The sequence below is a fragment of the Amblyomma americanum genome, chromosome 1 (assembly GCF_052857255.1).
Source record: "Amblyomma americanum isolate KBUSLIRL-KWMA chromosome 1, ASM5285725v1, whole genome shotgun sequence".
Lineage (NCBI taxonomy): Eukaryota > Metazoa > Arthropoda > Arachnida > Ixodida > Ixodidae > Amblyomma > Amblyomma americanum.
This window is the reverse complement of record NC_135497.1, coordinates 138,956,173-138,974,948: the sequence shown is the minus strand read 5'-3', so window position 1 is coordinate 138,974,948 and position 18,776 is coordinate 138,956,173. Positions and strand designations below refer to the sequence as shown.

At 51.7% G+C, this 18,776-nt stretch overlaps 2 protein-coding genes across 2 annotated transcripts in view; one reads left to right on the top strand and one right to left on the bottom strand.

Annotated features, from left to right (window-relative positions):
- Nucleotides 1-7,553, bottom strand: part of LOC144113807 (uncharacterized) — a 186,516-nt gene extending 178,963 nt beyond the window's left edge. The window contains exons 1-4 of the mRNA XM_077647144.1: nucleotides 7,453-7,553; nucleotides 2,325-2,436; nucleotides 1,696-1,752; nucleotides 822-1,026 (exon numbers count right to left, since the gene is read on the bottom strand). Coding sequence (XP_077503270.1) covers nucleotides 822-1,020 — 199 coding nt within the window. The 5' untranslated portion in view covers nucleotides 1,021-1,026; nucleotides 1,696-1,752; nucleotides 2,325-2,436; nucleotides 7,453-7,553. The remainder of the gene's footprint in view (nucleotides 1-821; nucleotides 1,027-1,695; nucleotides 1,753-2,324; nucleotides 2,437-7,452) is intronic.
- LOC144113800 (uncharacterized) overlaps nucleotides 1-16,995 on the top strand; it is a 48,064-nt gene extending 31,069 nt beyond the window's left edge. The window contains exons 2-3 of the mRNA XM_077647135.1: nucleotides 15,325-15,612; nucleotides 16,969-16,995. Coding sequence (XP_077503261.1) covers nucleotides 15,328-15,612; nucleotides 16,969-16,995 — 312 coding nt within the window. The 5' untranslated portion in view covers nucleotides 15,325-15,327. The remainder of the gene's footprint in view (nucleotides 1-15,324; nucleotides 15,613-16,968) is intronic.
- The last annotated feature ends 1,781 nt before the right edge of the window (nucleotides 16,996-18,776 follow it).

Below are 18,776 nucleotides of genomic sequence, written 5' to 3'. Positions count from 1 at the left end.
TGTGTGTGTGTGTGTGTGTGTGTGTGTGTGTGTGTGTGTGTGTGTGTGTGTGTGTGTGTGTGTGTGTGTGTGTGTGTGTGTGTGTGTGTGTGTGTGTGTGTGTGTGTGTGTGTGTGTGTGTGTGTGTGTGTGTGTGTGTGTGTGTGTGTGTGTGTGTGTGTGTGTGTGTGTGTGTGTGTGTGTGTGTGTGTGTGTGTGTGTGTGTGTGTGTGTGTGTGTGTGTGTGTGTGTGTGTGTGTTGTGGTGTGTGTGTGTGTGTGTGTGTGTGTGTGTGTGTGTGTGTGTGTGTGTGTGTGTGTGTGTGTGTGTGTGTGTGTGTGTGTGTGTGTGTGTGTGTGTGTGTGTGTGTGTGTGTGTGTGTGTGTGTGTGTGTGTGTGTGTGTGTGTGTGTGTGTGTGTGTGTGTGTGTGTGTGTGTGTGTGTGTGTGTGTGTGTGTGTGTGTGTGTGTGTGTGTGTGTGTGTGTGTGTGTGTGTGTGTGTGTGTGTGTGTGTGTGTGTGTGTGTGTGTGTGTGTGTGTGTGTGTGTGTGTGTGTGTGTGTGTGTTGTGTGTGTGTGTGTGTGTGTGTGTGTGTGTGTGTGTGTGTGTGTTGTGTGTGTGTGTGTGTGTGTGTGTGTGTGTGTGTGTGTGTGTGTGTGTGTGTGTGTGTGTGTGTGTGTGTGTGTGTGTGTGTGTGTGTGTGTGTGTGTGTGTGTGTGTGTGTGTGTGTGTGTGTGTGTGTGTGTGTGTGTGTGTGAGAGAGAGAGAGAGAGAGAGAGAGAGAGCAGCTAATGGTCGCAGCTTACAGCCAGCCTACGTTTGGTTCAATATCTCGGACTTACATTTACGATACGTTTTTCCCCTTGTGGCGGAACCAGGCCAGAGATGCCGAGTTTTTAGGTATTTCACTTGTGGACGAGGCCCTGACGGTGCTGTCGCGCAAATCACTGGAGGCGGACGGCCCGTCTGAAGAGTTTCCTGGCTTGCTCGCATGAGACCGGTGGGGTCCTCGTAGGGGTTATGGTCGAAATCGGCAGACATGTTGTTCTGCAAAAGTGCAGAGCAATAGGAGAGGCATAAGAACGGCACGCAAGGCTCTGAGACACGGATAGTGGTCTGAGAACTTTTGAAGAGCCCTGCACGGGCTTTAATGCTTCAAAGGATCCTCATGCAGAGCCATACCCAAATATTCTGGACAAAAGCATTTTTCAACACGAAAGAGCTTATGAACCCAATTTGTTCATATATTCTAAGATTTCAATATAACAATCAATATATGCGCAGATCTCCCGTGAGCAGGCTCGCATTGTTTTGCTATAAATGCTTTTCGTATCATCAAAAAAGTTTCCCATTGGTTTTCTATGTCAGTCTTAACTGCTCGAGGCTAGCGATGGAAAAACTTTAAAAGAAAGATTCTACTACGCATCGGAAGAATGGCCCATTAGCTTCAATATTTTCATAACAGTAGCTTACAATATTCTAGTATTCAAAACGCTTGTCCCAGAATGCTGGACATGTCCGTGCTCTCACTTCACGAGTTCAGTTAATATTAGATATACCCTTTGCGCTGATTATACAAACTCATTTTGTGCAGACGCCGTTCACCTGTCGCTTAAAGCAGCAGTACGTATCAGCAAGCGCATGCGACTTGTGCAACTGACTCGATTAAGACACCGAATGCCGAGTGACGCCTGGTGGACGTCTTGCATGACTCACCTGTTAGGGCGAGTTCTGCATCAGCTGAGGCTGGCGGCGAGTGCTACCTCAACCTTCCTAAAATAAACAATGCAGAAATCACACTTTCACTCCGAAGGACGATGCCATCCACATGTGCGCATTCGGCATGCATGCTTGTGAACAGCACATGGTTTAAAGTTGCAGAGTGCGTGTTCGTTGAATCCGTGCTTAATTCTGGATTTCTTGATTAAACAGTGGCAAAACCGAAGTAGTGGCGTTCTATAATTCAGAACTTTTACGGTTCTTACTGTATAGAAGGGCTTTAAAGAACCCGGTAATTTTTACGAGTCGGAAGGCACGCCGAAAAAAAAAAAGCTTCAGAAAAATTTCGACCACTTGCGATAGGTTTATTAAAAGGCGCCAAATTCTCAGCACACGGGCGCTTTTGCATTCTCCGTCATTACATGTAGGTGGTCACAGCGACTTGAGGTCGTGACCTCGTTCTCAGCAGCACAGCGTGGTATCCCCGGATTCACCGCCGTGTGTTTGGCTCTGGCACGCTGCGGCGCACACGTTCCTCGTGGGCGCGCAGCGCCACTTGGTCCCCGACGGCCAAAAGCGTTACAAGCGCAGAATTTCAAAAGAAAGCAGCAGCGGGTCCCACTTACCAAGGATGCCTTTTGATGATGTCGCCAACTGGGGCGGGACGCGGCGCTCTCACTTCATCGCAGACAAACACTGATGAAAGTGTCGCACCTTGATGGCGCACTTTCAGGGAGCCTGTTAATTTCAAAAGAGGAAAGGATTGACGGGTGCATCGATTGGCTGCAAATGAATTTCTCGCTACGGGGCTAAAGGTGCGCGAGGCCAATGTCCCCGTGCCTCTCAGCAGCACCTTTGTGCCTCGTCCTTGTTTCCCGGCATTTAACAGGGAAGGATTGGCGCGAGGGCGAGCGGTAAGGCTTCTCTGCTTCAGTTACCGCAGTAGCGCTGCTGTGAGTGATGGGGACAGCAGTTCTCGCGATTTTCTATTCGAGCATCGCATTATGAAAAAGCGTTAGCGAAATGCTACAGCACGCCACTACGAGAAATGCAAATGATCGTGCGGCCGGCTGCTCTTATGATTATGCTTCCTCAAGTTTGGACTGAGTTTACGGTCGCAACAGCGGCGAACATTTTCTACGAAAGCTTTAACAGGTTATGGTGCCGCCAAGGTTCCCAGGAGCAGGCTGTACACTCAGAGCAGCATATGTGTCCCTGGATGTTTGCTGCGAAATAAATAGCCTTGAATGGCGCTAGCCCTACGCTCAGCGGGAACACGCTTTAATATTGCGATGCTACGTTGGGGCGGGCCTGACACAGGAAGGAATTCTGACCGTTCCGAAAGGTGTACGTATAAGCTTTCTGGAGATTTCATGCAGCGAATGCAGGAGCCTATGTAAAGAGAGCAAGAAGATGGGCGTGAAACTCGGCTAGCTTTCCAAAAAATCCGCTGAGAACAACAGTGCTTCAGGCACGCTTGGACAACCTTGTATTCCCCACCTTCCTGCGCTGCATGCCATTCCCCGCGCAGGCGTGCTCCTTCCGAACGCGTGAGCGCCGTGCCCGCACGTGGCTTCCGGAGCGAAAGTGCGTGGGCGAGGAGCACCCCTTGACCAGCTGCGTTCGCCGATCCTCTCTCTTTGTTTCGTTCTTTTTTTCTGCCCCAGAAGAACAAACTCTTCTCAGAAGCGCAGCACGGCCGCGCGGACGAGAAGAGGGCGCAGGCAGTAAAAAAGGAGACGCGAATGAAGGGCGGCGGGGAAAAAAAAAAGATCGCGAACATGTGCTCGACTGCATGAAAAGGGCCTTCGTTAAAACGATAGGACAGGCATGGCTGATGCTGACGCTTCCCAGTAAAACCGCATCCGTTGCCGCGTCGGCCGTATACAGCAGACCTCTGTTGGCCCGCCTCAAAAACGGGAGTCGTTCGATGCTGGAGCGAGCCTTGCGCATCGCCTGAGGGACAGTCTCCGACGTCATTCAGAGTCGCCTTCACTCTGTTCTTTCTCCCTGTGCGGGGGACGCGAAGAACAAGAAATAGTGCTCCGGCAAGGGGAGAGGGCTCGTGGCCACCGTTTACGGCCCCCGAACGGCGGAGCAGCCGTGGCACTTCCAACACTTCTCCCTCCCCCCTCCCAGACTGTGCAAAGAGACGAGACCCTGCGTTCTTTCTTTCCGTGCTTCGTTATTTGCATGTTCGTCTCTTGTGTGGCGAAGGGGCAATAAATAACTTCTCACGGACAGATATATGCGGCGTCAAAAGACGGCACTTTTCGCTGCGTTGCCCGGGCTCGAACAGCTTTACGACTTTGCTATTTTAAATAAATGTACCCCTTGTTTGTGTAACCGCTTCACGACATAACTTTAATTACGCGTTCCTTTCCAAGCGCCACCTTTTGTCGACGCACAAAGGATAGCTTGGAACCTCTCGCGGGATCTCGCTCGAACTTGTGGCATGGTTCTGGTATTAAATTAGAGGGCGGACGTAAGAGGCGATCAGTTAGAAACTGCAAGTACAGCCTTTCTGGCCTCCCTGAGACTAGACATGGAGCCCCAATTCGGTGTAGCGTCTCCAAGTTCGTTTATATAGTACATGAAGTCTCCATATTCATATGTCCTTCCTTGGGGAGGGGGGGGGTGGGGGGGGGGGGGCAAGGTGTTGGTAAGCATATGTAGTAAAGGGATTTGACGAAAGTCAATAGCCAAACTAAGTGATTTGCTTTTAATGTAGCCTGCGTGCAAAATTTTATTTGGAAGTGTGCCGTCCTAGCATCACTTAATCCCTATAAGCGACAGGATGATGCTGTGAACGTCAAAGCGCTGACAGCTTTAGAAGCATCTCAGAAAAAAAAAAAAGCAGTGCTTCACCGTCTTAAGAGATCAGTATACGTTCTTCCCCCATGTGGACAGCTGAGCATAACGCGAAAGGCACAAGCTCGTCGCGGATGCACATTGTAAACGACCGCCACCGTGCGTATAATTTTTCACCGCTTCTGGAAGCTGGTAGCGCCGTTTTATTCGAAGTGCACGCGTCGTTTAACTTGCACGTGTTATCAGGCGGGCTAAAAACAAGGGGGAGCACACGTCTAGACGAGCGCGCCAGCTTCGGGGTCGTGGCATTGTTTGCAGAGGCCTGCGTTGGTTTTCGCCCGCGGGGCGGAGGTAATGGGTCTTGCGCGCTTCTGGCCCTCCTCAAGTGTGGGGGAATCGGGGCAATTAACACGGACACGCTCGACGCTTCCGCCTCCTGCCCATACTGGGCCTACGATGATGAACAGAGCAGTATCCCCACTTTAATTACATCCTGCGAGCGCCCAGCAGGTGAAAGCAGTTGTCAGCAAGACAGGTCGTCAGGGGCGCTAAGCGGCCGCCTACGACGCTGCTTGCTGTTGCTACCGCGGGGCGCGCAAAAACCAGCTGTCGCGAACCCGCGCCGCGAGGGAGGCCGGCGAGCGGTTTCTTCTTGCCTACAGGAGGTAACGACGGCGGCTGCAGATGTCTCACGCAAAATTAACCCCGAAAGCCACTCGCGGGGCACAGTATCGGTGGACGGCTACGGGCGTGGATGTCTGCGCGCTTCTTCCCTCTGTGCGGGAGGCACAGCGTGGTTCTTCAAGCCCTAGGTTCTTGTATGTTACATTTATTATTATGCACACTTCCCCGTAGCCAAAATTGCGCTCATATAGGAAGAAAAAAAAAGGGGGGGGGGGGGAGATCTCGATGAGACTTGATGATGATTATGGATTTTTATGGCGCAAGGGCATCTATGACCAAAGAGCGCCTTGGCACAAGGTATTTTCGAATTTTCAAGGTGGGTTCAAAAACCCATTTCCCAAGCATTTCACCCTAAATAAGCCGAGCACCAGAACAGGGGAAAGCTTGCACCCATTGTATCGCCGGTGGGTACCCGGCAGCACTGAGGATCGAACCCCGCACCTCCCGCATGCGAGGCGGATGCTCAACCACTTGGCCATCGATGAGACTTAACCATAGATGCTTTGATCACGTGTACTGCATGCGGTTGGCTTGCCATCAGTTTGGTGAAATATGACCTAATATTGCTTTAACTCTGATTATTGAGTTGCAGATTGGTTCATTGATGTGATTTGCGTGAGATATCTTCGGGTGAGTGCAAGCAGCCAATGAAGAATGGGTCTGAAAAGTCGGCCAGTGTAAACAGTACAGTTGGCGCAGCGGGAAATGCACTCCGGCCTATCGAGCTGGTGGTACTGAAACGGAGGACGAAGCGTTGAAAAACGCCTACCATTCACCCCGATTTTGGTGCCAGTAGCGAGGATAGATATAGCTCAATGTACTTTTATTTATTTAGTTATTTACAATACCGCTAACCCCCAAGTAGAGGCCGCGCATTGGTAAACATCGCGCTAGTACACAATCGGCGCAATTTGAGTGCGCCGATTTTGCACAGCGTGAGCCGAACTCATCGTACGCGAACGTTTCCACGCGGGGTCGAGCGTTCCTCGCGTGATTCGTTGGCGGGATCATCGAATTCTCCCTGTCGCGCACCCGCGCCAAGCAATGCGTTTGCAGCCATATGACATCTACCCACGGCCCGCTCAGAGGGTGAAGAGGGCAAGATCCCTTGCTGCAGCCTCCGCACAGCGCCTCTGGCCTGAGATTGCCGGCGTTTCTCGTAGACACAACAACCAAGCGCTCGAGGGTCGGTCGCTCGCTCCGGGACACAGTCTGCCGCGGTGGCAGCAGGAGCAACGGCAGGCTTCACTGCGTCCGAGACTGGGCCGGACTAATCCGCGGGGCCCGAAGCTGCGGCAGCCGCGGCGCGCTGTAGTAGCTTCAGGCGCGCGACACAGCCGTCGTCCTTGGCCAGGAGGGAGGGGGGGGCGGAGAGAAAGGAACAAAGGCGGCCCACTGGCTCTGTCGTAATTTGTCACGGCCTCTGGGCCGGCAGCTGCACTCTGGCAGCGCCGTATTGTTTTTCCCGTCAACTTCCGTCCGATCGCGCTTCCGGTTCCGCTTCACTCGGCAAATAAGACAGGCGAACCTAATGCATGACACGAAAAAGTTTCGCGCGCGTTGATGCAGGAAAGCGTGAGCAGCGATTTCTCTCAATTTTCACTGGCACCGCGAGTGCGCGCCCCTCATTGTGCCGCCCCCGCCGTTGTGTCTTTTGCGCTTCTCCGCTGGCGACGAACACTGGCGCATCCCGCCGCGCCCTCCGCCTGGCGACGCGCCTCGGGCCACTTTTTGTTTACCGGCGCTGGCGCATCAGCGCCGGTTCGCCGCGCTGCCTCCGTCACAGAGCCCTATAGCTGTCGCCTGACTGCGCGGTTTCATAGCGCCTGGAATACATGCTGAGTCGACGCGCGCGTAGTGCACAGTCTAGTGTCGGCCTCGAAGCGGGGGTGTCGCCACCCTCGGCTTTATAGGTGTAACGTACCCGGAGAACGAGGACAAGTCGGAAGACAAGTTGTGGCTTGCCTTTGCTTCTTCTGGCAGCTCAGGGGCAGCCGGGCCGACTCGCGCATCTCGAAATCCCACGGTTCAACCCGCATATCGTGAAAAATAAAACGAAGCGCGGTCTACCGGGTGCGACTAAGTTCATGACCAGAAGTAGTGGAGTGAGGGATGCTAACTCGCAATAACTCTCAGTCGAGCATTACGCACTTGGAAGCATGGAAGCTTAAAAGTCGGCGCTGCTGCGACTTCAGTACCCCTTCGACTAATAGCTGATACCGGCATATGCTCGCTCAAAGCGCTCTGGCGAGGGCTTACCTCGATGGAGGCACGCTGGCAGGCGAGGTCGGACAGGACGGTGGCTCTCGCAGCACGTCTTGCTTGCGCTAGCCGGACCGTTGGCGCGCCTGCGCGTTCGAAATCTGGCGCGGACTTCATCGGCCTTCTCTTCAAGAAGGTAGTGTGCATTTCTTCTTCTACACTTGAATTAATCGATGCCCGTTCTTCAAGCGCTGTCTCATCAGTGCAGTCGCGAGAATTCACCGCTGCGCGAGGCGAAATATGGCGATCGTTTAAATTTCTCGATCAATTAATGTTGCGGACAATATGAAAGCGTCTGTCATCCGCTGTCAAAACTATTGATTTCCTATCACACGCGTTCTGTCGCCAATCAGCCAATCACTGAGTCTGTCAGTCAGTCAGTATACTTTACTCGGAGGATTGCCTGCTGTCAATATGGGGTAAGTGAGGGAAGGGTAATGTAAGGGATATAACATATAAGGGACCCATGATCGAGGTCGATCCTTGGGTCGGACTCGAAGTGGCACCAGCAGCTTGGCCCCGCCATATGAACGCGAAGCCCACCAGAACCAAATACATGCAGTGATGCTAGCCGAGAATTTCCCGACAGGAGCAGTGTGCTCTGCAGCCTGCTGTGGTCCACAGGCAGTATCTGTGCACTGTGAAGTAACAATGTGTTGGAACTCTACACAGCGCGTTTCCTGACGAGTAGGTTGCGTGCCATCAAATGCTGTGAATCATCTTCGTTGGTGGCATGCTTCGGAACATCATATGCGCTTCGATCACGCATATCAGTTACACTGATGGGCAACTACTGCACACCAACACATGATGATATATAACGAACTTCGGTCGTTCACGTCGATAAGCAATGAGATGGATCAGCGCATGCAAGCGCTACTATACTATTCCCGGAGATCTGGATGTCAAATGCACTGACGTAGAAGTGGGGAAGTATTGAGGGCAGCCCCGTACCAGAAATCCTGTGTCCTAACCCCCCCCCCCCTCTCCTCCCCCATTCTATTCCAGTTATCAGCATCTTCTACCGATAATCCTCCAGCCCTTGAACCAGCATTTCCCCCGCCTTTTAAGACTTAACACCGGAAGAAGACGTAATGTAAAAATACAAAGTGGGAAGAAAGAAAAAGAAGAAAGGGGGCGGGGACGTGAACGTTGCCCGGTGGCCTCGCATGAAACGCTTGCTTTACAAAACGCACTTTTTTGAATAAAATCACTTCATCATGAACAAAAGCCCCAGTGGCAATAAAAATAGAGCACCCCCCCCCCCCCCCCCTCTCCCCCCAAAATTGGTTAAAATCATCAACCATTAAGCGGCAGCTGCACCACTTTTTCATAATTCCGCTGTACTCAAGGATTCAATTCTATATGAGGTAAATAAAGCATGTCAAGGTTGTTGTTTTTTTGCGCTAGCTTTTAAAATGGTGATGTAATCAACGGTTAAATTTGAGGCTTCTCCTCACAGCATCGAAAGAGTGCGGAGAAGCTCGGTGTGACGTCACGAACGGCAAGATTTCAAATTTACGCTACTGTCAACCACACCCTGTGCTGTGCGTCGTTGTATGGTGCCAAACAACGCTTGGCGGGCTTTGCCTCCGGTGGCGTTGGTTTTCTTCCTTCAAATCAAGCGTTTATGTGTTGTGAATGTACCGGTACCGTAGATGACGTAATCATGCGCCCCCACTTTGCGCTGTGCACAACAGAAAGGCTTGAAAGCCTTCGCAGTTTTATTCAGTGATTACGTCACCATTTCAAATGTTAGCCCAAAAGGAATTCGCATGCTTTACCTGGAAGTTTTTATATACCCAGAATCTCTGGACAAGCGCATTTTACAACGATAAACAGTTTATGAACGCAATATGTTCATATAACAGAAGATTCCATTATAGCAATCAATATATCCGCAGGTCTCCCCTCCTGACAGGCTTGCATTGTTTTGCTATTAACATTCTTGCTGTCGTCAGAAACGTTCCCCATTGGTTTTCTATGGCAGTCATAAAGGTGCGCTAAAGAGGAATCTGAAGTCGTCTTTTTACTGCGGGAACTCTGTCTAAACGTTCAGGGCATTCTTAGAAACTTCGAATGATTGCCCTGCGTGGCCTATGACCCTAATTAAATCCGATTAATAGTCCCGGCTCCCGTCTTTATTTTGAACTCAAAGCGATAGGTATAGTCAACCAACGCGTCGGCCAGTCCCGTGGCGGCTTGCTGCTCTGCCATCGGCGGAGTGATAAGTAAATCAAAGAGGCCACGTGTATTTTTATTTCCGTGGGCCTAATTTGTGCCTATATGGTCTGTGACTAAAACTGTTTATTCATAGAAATCTAAAAAAGAAAGCGAAAGAGAAGCCGCCACTGGACTGGCTGAAAGGCACTCCACGCGTTGGTTGAATCCGCCTACCTACCGCGTTTAGTTAAAAAAAAAAAAAAGGCGGGCGCCCGGACGTTTAATCCGATTTAACTAGGGCAATGGGCCGCACAGGACAATAATTCGAAGTTTCTAAGGATGGCCGGAACGTGTAGATAGAGTTCCCGCGGTTAAAAAACAAGTTCAGATTCCTCTTTAGTGCACCTTTAACTACTCGATGCGAGTGCTGGACAAACTTCAAAGAAAGGTTTTGCTACGCATCGGAAGAATGGACCGTTACCTTCGTTATTTCCATAACGGTACCTTACAATATTCCGCAGTTGCCTCACAATTATAATTGATGCCAAATAATTCTGATTTTGTGCCTTTTAAGGAATGCAGGCTGGTCTAAAAGTATTTAAAGAGTAATGATGTGTCAATCTATATTGAAAGATTAGTTCCTCGTGATGAAATATCCTTCCGTAGCGTTGCCAACATACCGCAGTGATTGCAGTGTCACTGTGTGCACATTCGCTCGCAGTACACTGTTCAAAATCTCTACGTAACCTGTACAAAACAGTAGATGAAAGCGTTGCGTCGTAGGCAATCGCTGCACTAAATGCATTACCCTGAAACGTTCGACACGACCGGATATGACGAATCGCGGTATTTAACGCGGGCGACAGGGTGTCATCAACCAAAGCGTCGAGTCTCTGTGCCACTTGGGATGGCCGCACTCACTATGTGCGCATGGCAGTCGACAGCCGTCCTACATGCCGACAGCAGTGGACCCATTTCTCCTGAGGAGAGCGGCGCTGGCTTCGATTCCGCGTCCTGCCGTGAAGCACGCCGTGTCGGGCCGCAAGCCTGGCTTGAAACGCGGTGCTGGAAGTAGCCTGAGGGCCACAAAGCGCGGAGTGGCGACGTGCCTCAGAGCTGCCGCCGAGGGCCGGCTCTTGGAGCGACGCGCAGCGAATGGCGTGCGGAAAATCCGAGGCTTCCAAGGAGGCAGCAGCGAACACCAAGGGCAAGGGTTCCCGGAACGCCGTTACTCTGCCGTTGCACTGCCATGGTGGGCACTTCCCTCAGGAGTGGAGACCCACAGCCCGCGCTCGCTTGACACCCTCCGGGAGACCGGCTGCAGGGATCCAAACAATGCGAGTTCCACCTGCAGCCTTACGTCATTTTGTGAGCATTTCTGGAAGACACCGACGGGGCCACAATTTTGTTGAAATTGAAAAGTAAGAACAGCCTGTTAGCAGCCAGAGGTCTTTATGCGAAAGAACAAAAATAAGCACCGAAAAACACCCAGGGAAGATGCAGAAGATACGAAGTCGATTGTAGAGGTCAAAGGACAGAGACTGAACGCAGCCAAGGCACCGCGAATGCGTGCGAAGCCAGAGCATATATGCATCGCCAACCGATGGTTCGTAGCGGCCTGGGCCTTGCCTCAGCTGGTCTCTTGCTTCACCGGATAGCAGCCCAAAGTCATATACCGATCATCCAGTGAGCCGGTCATCTAACTCATCAGTTTTAACACGTTGACGCGGTTGTTTCTGTTCCGACGTCCTCGTGCGCACTGGTGTCTTTAAAGCCGCTATAGTAATATCAGCGGCATTGCACTAGGGGCTCCAGCTCGCTGCCACGGCGCTCGCATGAGCTCGAGAGGAGACGAAAACGAATGTCTTGCCTGCGAGCGTGAAGCCAGAAGATCGAAGTATCTGCCGCATCTGTACCAACACTACAACCGAACACAAGGAACTATAGGGCCCCTCGATGCGTGCCGCGTGCGTCGTGGCACCCTACTATGAACAACCAGTGATCGGCAAAGTATTGCATGTCACACTTTGAACAAACAATTTAAACAGCAAACCACTTCGGCGTCACCGCGTCCTTATATGGCGAGTAGCTAGCCAGAAAACTTACTCGATTCATATATATGCAATACTTTTTTTTTCTGGCACCTACACACAAGCGGTCGGGGACAGGACTGTGCAGTGAACATATCCGCGAAAGATAGAACGGCAGTGAGGTAAGGGCTTCGTTCTTTTCCCTCTAAGCAAGTACTCGGGAGCCACGTCGCCCGGTTAACTCTTATACCAGAGAGCGGCGCAGTGTCTGTGCCCCTTTCCGCGCGACGCAAGGATTGCAGACAATGCGTTCGTTATGCAAATTTGGCTCAGCGTATTCTGAGCCGCCAGAACAAGCGGCTTCTAACTACTCAGTATAAGCGGAGGCTGGCAGATGAGATACGAAGTGCCGCCAATCGGTTGATTAGGGTAAGGCAGAGTTACAGCATATGGAATAAAGATGCCAAAGCCAGGGGCTCTCATTTGCGGACGCATGTGGAGAAAATCCTCGCGCATTCTTCGAGCGCATAAGGAATGGCTCGTATCGAGCGATGCACACCTCGCAAGTGGCAGGAGCGACGAAAATTAAATGCGTTCAAGCGACGTTTTCAGCGCGCGATGAACTTTGAGCGGAAATCACGGGAGCGCAGACGGCGATTGAAAACTAGTCATCCTTTGATACAGGCGGCTGCAATATATATATATATATATATATATATATATATATATATATATATATATATATATATATATATATATATATATATATATATATATATATATATATATATATATATATATATATATATATTGACGGACGATTTAGCGTGGTTAGGCCAAATGCACGATAGGCACTCTAGCATTTTTCGGTTCTCACCCTGGTTTCGGTTTCGGTTGGGGGCTCGGTTTTGGGTTAATGCACATGTATATGCGGGAATGGTCATTCTCTACTTTACATTCATAGATCCCTGGGAGTACTCATACCACCCCTGACGCAGTGATTAAGCGATGCGCCACTGCCGTGCGATGGTAGGTGCTGCCACCGGTAGGGTTTGTGAGAGCCAGATTCCTCTTTCCGAGCGGCGCGGGTCGCCAGACACACAGTAGCGAAATCGGTGAGGGGGGATCTTAGTGCTAGTCCAAAAAAAAAAGAGGTTTAGCATAGAGGAGACACTAGCCTAGCCGAATGCCGCTCTATACCGGACGCGGGCTGTGCAAGCGCAGTAACAGGGACGGGGCCAAGTTTAGGCCACTGCACGTGCGCAGCCTGCGTCCGCTATAGTCCGGTATACGCCCAAGCTGTTTCGTCTCCGCTATGCTAAATCTCTACGATGTCACAATACAAGCGCACCGCAGAATGTTTGGCTCGTGTTTTAACGCGACAGCGTTAAGGCTCCCGTTGTGCAGAAAACCCATCGTCGTCGGCGTTGCGAGGGAAAAATCACCGGAGAAGCAACCTAGGTGGGCCGCCTAGGTCACGTGACCTTGTGGCGTCATCACAACCTGCCCACCAGATTGTGAACAAACAGGCCACTGTGACAGGTGGCAGTTAACTTAATAATTGGTCGATCGGGAAGAGCAAGCCCCCCACCGGTGGCGGCACCTGTCATCGCAGGGCAGTGGCGCATCGCTTAAGCGCTGCACAACTGCGCCAGGAATGTTATGATGACCCTTAGGGATCTATGAATTTAAAGTAGAGAATGACCAATTCCGCCTGTATTGGCATTCACACATTAGCGCTATGGCGTCATACCCTTAAGGCGGAGCTTAGTGTCCCTTCCTATTTTTATTTCCGCTGTAGACAAGACAAGAAAAAAGAAGTGTTTTGTTGTTTCTTTTTTATTTTATTTTTCCGCTGGCTTTCTAAGATGAACCTGCTTATGTTTACAGTAGCGTACAATAATGTCACAAACGAGCCTGTGACAACCTGGGTGAAGGAAGATTTGATGCGACGCCCGCGAACTACAAATGCACCTTTCTCTTTGAGCTATGCAGGGTATACGAGTAAGTGAAGGGTTATAGTGCACCAGCCAGGCTGCTGACCTTTTTGTAGAGCAGGAAGTGTTAATACAGCGCCTACCCTGCGCTGTGAAGCTGAAGAAACAACGATATAAAAGCCAATATTTTATTGTCTGTGGACACCATCGCTCAGCTTATGACAGAAACCTTGGAGCGCCGGTCAAGGGAGTAATAATAATAATAATAATAATTGGTTTTGGACGGAAAGGAAATGGCGCAGTATCTGTCTCATATATCGTTGGACACCTGAACCGCGCCGTGAGGGAAGGGTAAAGGAGGGAGTGAAAGAAGAAAGCAAGAGAGAGGTGCCGTAGTGGAGGGCTCCGGAATAATTTCGACCACCTGGGGATCTTTAACGTGCACTGACATCGCACAGCACACGGGCACCTTAGCGTTTTTCCTCCATAAAAACGCAGCCGCCGCGGTCGGGTTCGAACCCGGGAACTCCGGATCAGTAGTCGAGCGCCCTAACCACTGAGCCACCGCGGCGGGGGAAGGGAGTAATGTTTGCTCTCCGTCTCTGTATGACCCGACTGATGTTGCAGGGAACTTGTGGCAGTGCAAGTGCGCAACAATATAAAAAAAATAGCTAGCACAGTCGAGTTGCTCACGCGTGCGACCTCCATAGAGTTTTGCCCACAGGTTGACAGTTCAGTAAAAAGTTTTATTCGCCTTGGAAGCACCGAAATGAAGACATCACTATAGAACCGGTGACTGAATCAAAAAACACTTGCAGGCGTAACCGCCACTGTTTTTAGCATCGATACATGGGGCAGCAGAACAGTGAGGACAAAAAGATACGCTGAACGTGCTTAGCATGGATTCAGAAGTGTGTTACCGAGTCGGGATGTGAAAATAATTCCAAAAGATTTTGCTGGTTGCTTGTGCACAATGAGAGCATGACGTTCTTGCTTGATATCTCGGGCCTTGTTTGCATCCATTGGCACCGTAACGTCAACGATACATGGGTGCCGCTTTGTCTTCTGGTCGGACTCCTAAAGCGCGCAGAAGAGAGGGATGTCACAGCGGGCGGGTGCTTATAGAAGAACGAGCGGATACGCAAGGGGTTGGTAACGTTTGACTGGCGGCGACATTTAGCTTTTACTGAAACACAGACGTTGGCCGATGTGCCAAATGAGGCACAACGCGTTAAGTGTGAATTTCAGAGCCGCCCTTTCGACAAATTTTGGTTAATTAAACCTTGCGATCGTGAGGGACTAGCGTTCTGGCAGCAGTTTGAGTGGAGAGTGGCTCTCGCTGTACCGGTGGCACAAAGTCTCGAAGTCAGTGTTGCCGCAAATCCTCGCTATAACTGCACGTATACTATCGCGACAAAAGTCTCCTCCAAGACGTGTAAAAAGCTATGCCCATAAGGTTATGTGATTTCCAACGATCATTTCGTTTCACAAATTAGAGCACTTGGGTCCTACCATCACGTGCGCAAGCCTGTTCTCTAGCCACCGGCTAATAGCCAAGCTGTTTGCCTCGGTTTCTGTTCACGCGTCCTGGAGACTTCTGTCGCCGGTTTTAAGAGTGGCGACCTGGATGGGTCAGAAAATCCTAATCTGCCACCCAGTGCGACATGCGAGTCGTCTTAGCGCCTTTCTCAAGTGCATGGCATTGACTTCAGTGTTCTCGGCGTGCCTCTGTCGCGCAGCTGATGGGCGGCGGCGGCTCGGGCCACTCTCCGTCCCCGGCCACCGCGGCGTGCTGCGAGCCGGCGCGGCCGCTGGTCGGCGAGTCCCCCGGCGCTGCGCCGGCCTCGGCGGCATCCGGGCCCGTCTGCTCGCTGCCGGCGGCCGGCTCCTACGACTCGCGCCTACTCTCCAGCTACCCGCAGCTGGCCACGCCGCGCTTCTACAACGCCGGCTACGGGGACCAGGCGGCTGCCGCCGCAGACTACGCCAACCTGGCCGTCGACTCGTCCGCATTCTACCCGACGCTGGTGAGTGAGTGGCCACGCCCCCTTTTGTGCTATCGAGCGCGCTTTCCCGCGGGCTGACACGGAACACGAACAGTTTGCGAGAATAGGCTATAGTCCTCTGATTTGCAGGCCGTCCCCTTCTCAGTGTGGGCAAAACTACCATAGGGAATGCTTGATGTGTCTGTCATATAGCGGTTGTTTTTGTTGTTCCATGTAACAATGGCGATGGCGACCAATCTATGCTTCCGAGATCCTTCCAAGAGGCTCCAGTAGCCGTCAGACGTGTAACTATCGCCCAGTGGCGTTAACATGCAATTGTGGTTTCCATGATACCGCCGTCATAGGGTACAATATTTCACGTCAGCTGTCTATTCATCCTAACTTAATTACCCCCAAAATCGTATACAACGCACAATCAGCTTTCATTATATACGGGAGGAGGCGGCTGCAGCGGGCAGATCATGCTTGTGGCCTTAATTGCCGTGCCCGTGGAGCGTTGGAAGAGAGAGAAGCGAAGAGATGCGGACACTTAGTTCTGATTCAGTAGGAACTGCCATGTAAGGCAGACAAAGCACGCTGAAAACTTTCCGTTGCCCGTGAGAAATACGTGCAGTCTAAATGTGAGCCATCCCAGCGATACTACAGTCGGTATAGACACAACTAGGCCAATGACTGAAGCCAATAAACGGCTTGCGCTGCCCACAGATGCACCCGCTGGCCATGGTCTCACCAGTGCACCATTCTGTTTTTATAAACCATGTCAGACATGCCGTGTATTATCCACTCGACATAATATGTCGCCGAATCTAGGCACTCTCCCACTTGCGACGCGGAATTAAGGCCTAGTCCCGGGTTCATGCCTTGAAGAAAAAATAAAAAAAGATAAATTAATATGCTATAGTTTCATTTCGTCTCTATTGCTTGTCGCCGATGCTCATAAATAAAGGCTGCGAGCATCGCTTATCTACAGTCGGTACCATTTGCAGCAAGCAGACTGGTTTGTTGGTTAAGTTCTGCCTGTATGGCAGCAATATTAATAGCGGAAGACAGGCAGGTCCGCCATCAGCCATGACGTCGTCGGCGCGCGGCGATCGCCCTTCGTGTCTTTCAGACGCTACAGTCTAAGGTAAGAGTGACAGAAGCAAACAGACTAAGACCACTACTTTCATTCTGAGCTTTTACTGAGCGTGATACTGGTAAAAGAGGAAGATGCCGTGAAGTCACCTGTAGCTTCGCTTTGTGTCCACGCAATAAATTCAGCTGAATTACGAATGCGATGACTTCAAACAGCAGCAGTGAAACCGGCTTCTTTGTCAGTAGTAGTCAGTACAAGTGATGATATAGAGGTCAGATCCTTAGGTCTGCCCCTACCTATAGTGTGATGAGCTGGGCTCCAAGTATTAGTGCCGACCACGCGCATGAATGAGGAGGCAACGTGAAAGAGAGGTGCCTTCCAACAATAATAAATAATTTTGTCAAAAGCGCCAGCAGAGGAGCGGACGCACCATGCGCGCATCGCGCCACAGTGGCCACTGCTGCAGGGGGCTTGGACCCGGCGGAGGACGGCCAATACCCGCGTCGGTGTCTGCTTTCTGGCAACATTCCCACGACGGCTACGCGCGTGGCTGTGAGAGGGGGCCCCTGTATAGCGTGAGCAAATAAACCCTCTTCCGGCTCCGCCGTGTAGTACACACTGGGCGCGATCTTCAATGAAAACCTGCCCGGGTTGTGGCGGCGGCGCTCAAAGAGCTGGGGGCTCGCGTGGCCGTATACCTTAATCCGGCGCGTATTAACCGTCCGGGCCACCTGAACAACAAGCGGGTCGGCTCACAGCGGCCGCAATTAGTCGACAGCAGGGGCCCGGTCGCCTTTACAGCCAGCCGTGCGCCCGCCGCTCACCGCGCCCGAGAAACACTTGCTCCCCGGGGAACCTGACCGCGGCGTGCACATCCTGTTGCGCAAAGTGTCCGGTACTCGTTAAACGCGCTCGTAAAAAGTCATTGCACTCGCAAGGCCCGGCGATGATCGGTGGTGGGATTGGTCCGCTCGCCGCCGGCGCTCACCCCCGCAGCAGCTCACCGGGTCACCAGATGCGCGCAGCGCACGCGTTCCGGCCCGAAGGGATCAGCACCGACCGGGGCTTACGAGCCGGCCGGGCGCGTCGCCCTTTAACGCGTCCTGTTGAGCCATTTCGCGGGGTTTAAGCGGCCCGCAGCCGTACGTGCTGCGTCTTGCGGTTTTGCCCGGCTCTCCTCGTAACGAGTTCAGTGATTAAATGCGGAGGAAAAGAAGCCGGGGTCAATGAATGGCTAGTACAGCCGCCTTTGTTATCCCGTGGTGGCGTAAGCAACAAGCGCGGCCCCTTGGGCGTTTGCATCGTCTATACCACAAAACTTCGGCAGCACAGGCAGGCACCTTCGCCGAAAGAAACTGCCGTCCACATCTCCACCGGTGGCATAGCGTATTTAATCCACTGCTCTGCAACTGGTGGTGTTGCTGGAGGTTAGCGCGCCGGGTCGCTGAAGCAGATTCGCGCTGTTGAGGAGGCGAACCAAATGACAGGTCGCTGAGACGCGCGCGCGAACGCAGCGATGCATACAGGCGGTGAAGAGTAACGGCATCACGCGAGGGGGGTGGGACATTGAAGAAATCAGTGGTCTCTGTCGCATTGGCCAGACAGACAGACGGAGCGATACCCGCTGCTAAATTTTTTGTCGCTTCATCACACAGGCTCTGCGAAGGTTGTTTTTTTTTTTCTCGTCATGTTTTTATATAGGCTCTTTAGGGGCGATCAATTTTAGTGATGCGGAGGAAACGCGATAGCAATCTCCTTTCACTCCGCAGTCTATTCCAGTTTTGATTCTGTTTAAATTCTGAATCCATTGTCCTTTACTCCACAATCTACTCCAGTTCTTACTACGCAACTACGTGAAATGCGTAACATTGTTAGGTCGCGGCGAGTCCTCGTACCACTTCCAGCGGAGTGGCGCAGCGGTTAAGCGATCCGCCACTGCACTGGCAGGTGGCTGTTTATAAATCACAGCCACCGCTGGGGCGTGTAAGACCCAGGCTGCTCTTCCGGAGCAATGCGAGAAGGAGTAGCTCCCGCAGGACCAATCTTTGAACAGTTCTTCGGGAGGCTGTGTATTTTGCGCGTAGGTCCGCCGTTGTCTGAGTCTTCTCAG